Source organism: Haliaeetus leucocephalus, unplaced genomic scaffold (genome assembly GCF_000737465.1).
Source record: "Haliaeetus leucocephalus isolate CR32 unplaced genomic scaffold, Haliaeetus_leucocephalus-4.0 Scaffold984, whole genome shotgun sequence".
NCBI lineage: Eukaryota > Metazoa > Chordata > Aves > Accipitriformes > Accipitridae > Haliaeetus > Haliaeetus leucocephalus.
The window spans coordinates 984,048-992,198 of record NW_010973420.1 but is presented as its reverse complement, the minus strand read 5'-3'; the positions used below and the strand labels follow the sequence as shown (position 1 = coordinate 992,198).

Sequence of the window (8,151 nt, the reverse complement as noted above, 5' to 3'; positions counted from 1 at the left end):
ACAGTAAATAGAAATTTGCCCTATCAGATGTAAGAATTGCAGGGTAGGCAACGTAAAAATCAGTTCTCATTTCGCCCGAAGTGGATAGCAAATCTCCTTCTAGTGACTTCGGTGTGAGCAAGTTTTTCCCACACAGAATTCAAAATACCTGCTGCAGCATCAGGGGCCTTAAGTCCTTCTGAGAATGCTGGTCCACTAGTGCAAGGAGAATAGAAGACCTAAAGCACGGTCCAAATTTTGCCTGAGAAAGGCCTGTAGGGTCAGACTGGAAATCAGAAACCATTGTGCTTTCTTTAGCATTATAAGAGCATTGGTCTTTCTCAAGGCTAATTTTAGAAAGCCCTATAACTCTCGTTAATCATCTCTTAGAAAGGAGAGGAAATCTGTTACTGCAGTGTTCTATGTTCATTATAACTTTCAGGGTGGTAGTATATGGGCCCAGGGTGTACCCTGAGAGTAATTAAGCTAGTACGGTGAGTTCCCTTTGTATGAATGATGAAGGAATTAATTTCTCAAAATCTCACACCTTCAAGGGGAATTTTCTGTGTCCAGATTAACCTCTATTAACATTGTTTCTTTTAAAGTATTTCATTGAAACATGACCTTCCTAATTCCCTATTTCATTCTAAATTAGACTGGCCCCGTGAACAGTAGTAAGAAAGACACACTATCCCCAACTGAAGTGGGATACAGGAGGAGGAAGTTGACAAGTGTAGAAAAATTTAGCCTTTCCCTCTTCCATCCCAACCTAAGTGAATCTACGGGATGGATTTTCCACAGGTGTAAGCATCGCAATGTAGTGAGTTTGTTAGTGTCCACAGACAGCCGGCAATGTGAGCCAGGGAGGGTCGCTGCAGGGTGCAGGATCTAAGCTGGAGTGGGCAGAGCTGGGGGGACGAGCACTGAAGTTAACAGTGAGAAAATTAGTCTTGATTTCACTTGCAGTCCTCTGTGACCTGGGTTGGTTTTGAAGTAGGATACGCTAAGCAAAGCCCTGCCCTGAGGAGTTATACAGAGGATGCACAGAATCTTCACACGGGTTGGCTTACAGCATCAGGGGGGATTTTGGCTGGGACGCTTGTCCTCCTGGAAGTTAAGGATCTCCCGGCAGTAGGAAATGGCACGAAAACCACGCCATGAGCCCACGTGCATACACCTGCAAACCGGTGCCGCTGGCCTCCTGCCACCTCTCATGAAAATCAAGTTCCCTTAAACCCAGATCCTGCTCCCATTGAACCGGGGACACAACTGCCACCAGCGTCAGCTGGTTCAGGACCAAACCTTGTTCTCAGCTGGGTTAAATTTAGCACGTCAGCACAGGGCACCCAGGTTTTGTCATGGGCCAGGGCTCCCCATGCAGATGCAGGCAAGGAGAGCCAGCCCCTGCCTGGCTGCCTGCGTCCCTCACACTGAGCACAAGTACCTCTGTTAAATATTTTAACCTCATCTACTGATTTATGACCAAGACTCTTCCAACAGGTTTTTAAGAATCCATTGAATCTCAGCCAAGATTAAAACAGATAAAGACTTAGGAACGTCAACAGCATACAGAAATCCTAATCCACATGGCACAATTTTATAAAAAAAAAAAAAAAAATTCTAGCCTGCGGTGGTAAATCATACTCAGTTTCTGAGTGTCTGATGTCTGGGAACCCATGTATCTTTAATTGCTTTCTGTTATTAATGCTCCTCACAGCCAGTAATGCTTGCCTGATTTGCCTCAGTCCATAGGAGTTGATGTTTCCATGATGGCAGGTTTCAGCCGCACCAGATCAGTTGGCCTGTCAGGTGGAATATCTGCAGCAGTCTGCATTGCAAAGGGAAACTTCTAAAAATAGAAGCCATTTAGGAGATTTCAGACACCTGGTTGTTCATTTTTAGAACATTTTTCTTAAGCATTTTTTATTGGTGTGATTTTCTTTTTGGTGAGCTTAGGCTGCAGACCCTTCTCCTGTGCCAGGGCCATTAACTTCTGTAGGAATGAGCAGAGATTCTGTTCCTAATTGCTGTTGTAGGGGCACTTTAATGTTTTTGTACCTGTATTTTAAAACAAGATAACATACAAATCAAAAGCGTGTTTAAGAAATAAACTAACAGAAAGGAACCCTTAATCACTTAATTGTTTTATACTGTCTGGCATTTAACGAAAGCTATTTTATGTAATGGGCTCTCTAACTTAGGGGGTTTTGACTGGCTGTAGTGGTGCTTGTGAGAGACTGGGAAGTCAGCTTTAATATGATTTTAATATGTATAAAACATCTTGTTATTTTTTAAATAAAATGTTTCAATTAGCCATTATTGTGTTAAATGACTTAAACATCTCCCTGCTGATCTATAAACCCAAACCATCCAGATCTGACGTAGTACTCAAGAACTAGGAACCAAAACTGACTGGAGGCTAACTGTAAAACCAAAGAATGTAGGGATTTTATTCTGTTTCTTCACTTCACTTTTAAAAACCGAAGGCTCCAGCTCTGCACAGATGTAGTCATTAACTTAATTTTATGAACTATAAACAGTCTTATTCCAGTCAGTCGACGGCACACACGGTGAATAACCTAAGCACACACACCGAAGTGTTTACAGCACAGGGGCTAATGTGATATCATTAAGGGCATCCTTAATTTTGCAGTAGATGCAGGGGTTGCTTGAATTTCAACTAATACAAGAGCGATAAGGACAATTTGTTGTTTTCTGTCTGAAACTCGTTTATCATCTAGAAATGGGTAGTGCAGCCATAGGTGCTGTTTCAGGTGGGGTGTAATCATTTTATGAACTAATGCACCTATGGTTAACTTACCCTTTCAGATATCTTCTAACTGTCGTTTGCAAAACACATGTGTTACCTGCAGTTTCACACGCGCAGCTCTGCATCCGTAACTCCGGCTGTAGCCGTGCTGTGTGAGGTCAGTTTTGATGTGAAATCCTGGACTGGGGGATTTATGCTGACCGCTGACTGGAGTCCAAGGCCTGTGTATACCATCGCACTGCTTTTTGATAGCAGCTCTGGGTGGAGAAAGATGGTTATATATGCTGTCAACAAGGGAAAGTACAATTGCACTCATCTGTTAGCTGACACACTGGTTTTAGGGGCTGCAGCCACCGTGCTTTTGGCAGTGCTGGTGAAGGAGCCTCTGAACCTACAGATCTCTTCATAATTAGAAATCAATTCACAGAGGAGAGGCTGTCATGAGGAATACTGTTCAGCCTGAAATCTAATCATGTTTGTGGCTAGCTACTGGCTTGTATTTCCAAGCATTGCATCCCTTGTCTGTGAACAAAAATTGAAACTAATAAATAAATTAATAAAGTTTTAAAATCCTATATGTAAAAAGAAAAAGAGAAAGGGAGAGAGAGAGGCTTTCAAGGTCTGTGTCTTGCTGTTTGTGCTCTTTTGGTGTTCTGCAAAATAAAAGGATGCCAGGAAAAAGGTGTTACAGTGGAACAGATGGGTATGCGGTTGCCCATGACAGAGGAGGAGTGTAACCCTCGGGTGTGTGTTGTCCCCTGTGCTGATGGTGGGGAGGGAGATTGCACGTATGGGGAGCTTCTGATTTTGTAGGCTATCCTATCGGATATAAATTAAATGTATTCAGACCCGAGCAGTTTTAGGTGTTGTTTCCTTGTAAAGCTCTGGAAGAAACGGGGGACACCTAGTTTGTGAGAGCCGTGCGTGGCGGGGAGGACGGGTGATGTACCTCCTATGGCAGGGAAATAAAGGGGCTGGGGCGCAGGTCCCCGCAGCCCTCACACAAACCTAACTGCATCCTCTAGACATGACTCTCGGGGAAAACTAACCAGTCGAACTGTCTGATGAGGCCAGGTGTTTGCAGAAAATAATTTTTAGAGGGATACGCGTCTAAACGCTGATGAAGCTTTCCTCGGCCATTAAACATAATGTATTACTCAGGACTGAGCTATTCCCTCAGCCCTAATGCTCTTTCCCAATTAGCCCGTGATGTCACGTTTTCCACTCTCTTCGTACCACTTTGTGGATTTCCTGAATATTAAGTGCCATGAGAAGTGAGCGAGTGGGAGATTGCGGTGACTTAATTCCCCTCCTCGGACACCCTGCAGCCGTGGGAAGGGCAGGGGCCGCGGGGGTGATGTTCCCGCAATGGCATGAGGGTCCCCCCCGCTTGCCCCTGCCCCTGGGGACGGGGAGGCCGGCGGCGGGCAGAGCCCCGCACGGCCCGGGGACCCCCTGGCCGGGGCGGGCTCCGGGCACCGGCTCCCCCCGCTTGCCGCTTCGCCTCGGCGGTAGGCACGGGGCGGGGGGGGGCCCTTTTTTTTAGTTTTGTTTTTTTTTTTTTTTTAAAAGGGCATGTTGGAAAAGCAGAGAAGTGTTTGGGGTTAGAACGCATCGAGAGCTTGGCTACAAAAGCACTTCTTCATTAACCCGGCTAAACACCGCTGCGGGGTTGGGGGGTGCGCGGCTTGTGGGACCAGCGCTGCGGGGGGGCGGGGGGGGGGCACGGCCGGCCTCCCCCTGGCCCGGCAGAGCGGGGGTACGGACCGGGCACCGGGGACCCTCCCGCTCCTGGGAACGGGGAGATTCCGATGGGAGAGCTCGGAGCCCTTGCGAGGAGCCCGGCGGCGGTTCGGGGAGGGGAGCGGGGGGCGGGCGCCGCTCCCCGGCTGCAGCCCTCCGCCCCGGGGGCCGGGATCGCTCCGGCGAGGCTCGCAAGCGATCGTCTGCTGCCCTTTTCGTGCAAAAATGTTTTCCCCGTCGGGATGTTTCCTGAGGGATGCAGGAGGCAAAGAGTTTGGGTTATTTTTCGCGTTACGGTCGTTCGAGTGAGGAGAATGTTGTGAGGACTTAACGGAGGGGCCGGTTACGTGCAAAATTCAGCGAAACTCTTCTTCCCGACAAAACGGTGATTAATCAGCGAAGCAAAAGTACTCCTACCCGCCGTGAAGAATTTTAAGCCGCTGGGTGAACTTGTTTCCTTCCTCACAGCAAAATTTTCACTAATTGAACTGTCATCCTTTTCTGAGTTGCCCAGCCAAAATAGTCATCTATCGAGATAGCTGAAGTGTAAGAGTCAGCAAAGGGAGCCTTTAAAAATGCGTTCCACTTTTAGATAAAATGAAGATTAGAAGAGCCTCTGAATGACATAGATGTATTGATAGTTTCTGAAACTAGTTACGTACATTTGTATTAAATTGTTGTAAAATAGGTAACTCTAGAAACAGTCTATGTTTCCACCAGTGACATAAAGTCTGTCCCTGGTGCAAGCAAAAAAAAAAAAAGCCCACTCAGTAATGAGGAGCATTTTTGCAAGAGAAAGATTATTCCCTTCTAGTGGCTGGGACAAAAAGTCTATAAAATTTGGGGCCTGCAGCTTGTTCACCCGGTTCCTCCCTAAAGCCCCACGTATTTTGCAGAACTTCCACTCTGAAATGATGCCGTTTATAAAAAAGCGGTTGTGCGAATCGCTCAGGACTGTATCTACCGGACAGAGTGATGCAAAATAAGAGTGCGGGTTTAGGTGCTCTGTAAGAAGCAAATTAGACAATTAGACAATTTCAGGCACTGTAAGAGTCACAATTTAAACAAACAAAAAAATTTGACTGATGTACTTTTGGCTATAGGATTTCCTTTGCAACGATTTTAAATTATTGACTCGGGCTGCAGCCGGCTGGTGAAGTTCGTCCTTCCTCTCTTACAGTGCAGCATCAAAATCCTACAATAGGAGCGTTTTCCATAAACGTTAATTTAATTTTTTTTAATGAACTTCGGGGCTGTAGGCCTGCTCCCAGGATGGGTTTCTGTTGCGTGATCCTCAGGCCGGCCGTGCCTGCCTGGCTGCGGCTGCTCACATAAGCAGCCTCGGGGCAGATATTTCACAAAGTACATTAAACCTTAAATTATCAGTATGCTGGGAAATGATACCAGGTCTGCGCTGCGCTGAACCTAACCTGCTCAGAGATGGGGATGGGTGTGTGTGTGTAAATACTTACAGTTATTCACGAGGTTTGTTTTATTTTACAGAAGAAAAAATAATCAAGGTGTGTGTGGGGAGGTTGGTAATTTATGTTATGCGCGCTATTTGTTTATGAGTGTGCAAATCTCAGAGGTGAGGCTGTTTAAACAATCCGATGTGGATTTGTCTGCTCTCTTGAATGTGGCCCAAATTTTTCTCACTTTACTCATAATTATTCTCCTTGTTATTTATTACAATAGCTCCAAAGGCCTCTTTTGCCTCGGCCGCTAGAAATCGGTACCTTGGCATGAAAATACCTTGTGATCTAAATAGAGAAGATGGACAAAAGATGGGCGGACAAAAAGGCGTGTCAGGAACCTGGGAGGGGTTTTGTTCTGATTTTTGGGGGCCCGGTTAACCTCGCTAAGGGCTCCCCGGAGCGCTGGGCAGGTGTGCATAAGGGTCGCTGCTGCCCAGGAGATTTCCAGGAGGGAACGGGAGGTGCGGGGCAGGGACGGGGGCGGCCGGTCCGGCCCCGGGGCCGCGCAGCATCTCGGTGGGCTCAGCGGGGCCGGTCCCTGCCGCTGCCCCCCGCCCGTGTCCGCAGAGACCGGGGAAGGGGGGACACACCGCCGGCACCCCAGGATGACCGCTGCTTCGGCGTGTTTCACGAACTCGTTGGTGGTCCAGACACTAAGGGTGATGCCTGAAGAAATGACAGCTCTCTAAAAGCGGTCGGGGCAGCGGGAGGGCCGGAGAGGGCTAATAAGTTGGTTTGCAGCTCGTCAGTGTTTCACAGAGCAAGGGGCGTAATTTTAAAGTGAAGAAACGTGGAGAAAACAGAAAAATCCGCGCGGAACTGCTCCGTACAAGTGGCAGTAAACATATGGAACAGGTTATCTGGGAAGGCAGGGGCAGTACGGAGCATAAATTAATTCAAGAAACACCTCGTTTGCGTCGAATGCAATGGCTGAGTTGTACGATGAAACGACAGGACAGTGGGATTTAAATAACGCCAACAAGAGCGAGCAGCTCGGCCTCGAGTTCTCCACAGGTCCTTAAACGCGTCCACGCGTCCCTTCCTTCACGATCGCATTAAAAAGACAGGCCCGGGCGTCCCGATCCCCCGAGGGTCCCCGCAGCCGGCACCTCTGCGTCTCCCGCCGGGTGCGAAGGCCACCCGCGAGGTTGCTGGCTGCCTTTGCGGGCAGCGCCGGCTGCGGGGCTCCCCACGCGTGTTGCGCGGCGGGGACCGCGGCGCGAAGCCCGGCGAGAAGCGCTGGAGCCGGGACAGCGCGGGGGAGCCCCGCGGGGAGCGGGCCGGACCCCCGGTCTCCGACGGCGGCGGAGTGCTGCTTAAGCCGCGGATGGGACACGTCCCCCCGTGGGCTGCGCTCACGGAAGGCATCCGCGGGTGACCCCCGTGGCGGTCCCGTCCCGCGGGACCGGGCGAGATCCCGCCGGCTGCTCCGCACGGCCCCGCGCATCCCCCGCAGACCCCCTCGCCAGCCCCGCGGCAGCCGGCAGCGGCCGAAAGAACGTGCCGAAATCCCTTTTTTTTTTGGGGGGTGCTGCGGGGGGAAGAGTCGAAAACTATAGAGACGGAGGCTGAGCTGCCCTTGCCCCGGGGATGAGCCCGACGCCCGTCCCTCTGCGTGGGCCAGCTCCGGCGCGGAGGCAGCTGCTGGGCTGAGCCGGGGGATGGATACCTCCCGTGGGATGGATCCCTGCCGTGGAAATCACCAACGCGCGGTCCCGCGTGGCCGGTGCCGCTCCCGCCCTGGGGAGGGGGCCGAGCCCAGCCAAAAACCCTCCCCCGGCCGTCGTCAGCTCTCCCTGCCGCGGGCACCCCGCCGGCCGGGCTGCCGGGGCTTCGCCAAAATTCTCCCCCCTCGAATCCGTTGGTGCCGACATTTTCCGCCGGGGATTACGGGCGCTGGGAGTCTCGCACGTAAACCTTGCACGAAGTACGTCAGTAACGAGAAGGGCTCGCTCATTAATTATCTGCTGCCTTGCCTGACACGGGCTAAAGGGGAATTAAACGAATCCCGCTGCACCGAGCGAAATGTTCGTGAAAAGGCTGTAAAAGTCAAGGAAAACGGTCCGCTTCGCGCTGTGTTCTGCTTCCTTCCCCGACCAGCTCCCTTCAGTCGGTTCCAGNGATGGGGCCCAGGCCCGGAGGGAGCCCGGAGCCGAGGCCGTCGGGCCGGGCCCCCTCGACGGG

General features: G+C 50.6%; 1 protein-coding gene across 1 annotated transcript in view; it reads left to right on the top strand.

Moving 5' to 3' along the window:
* The first annotated feature begins 7,628 nt into the window (after positions 1–7,628).
* The window catches only part of BARX1 (BARX homeobox 1), a 4,330-nt gene continuing 3,807 nt past the window's right edge, over positions 7,629–8,151 (top strand). Inside the window, exon 1 of the mRNA XM_010584468.1 lies at positions 7,629–8,028. Within this exon, the coding sequence (XP_010582770.1) occupies positions 7,629–8,028 (400 nt within the window). The remainder of the gene's footprint in view (positions 8,029–8,151) is intronic.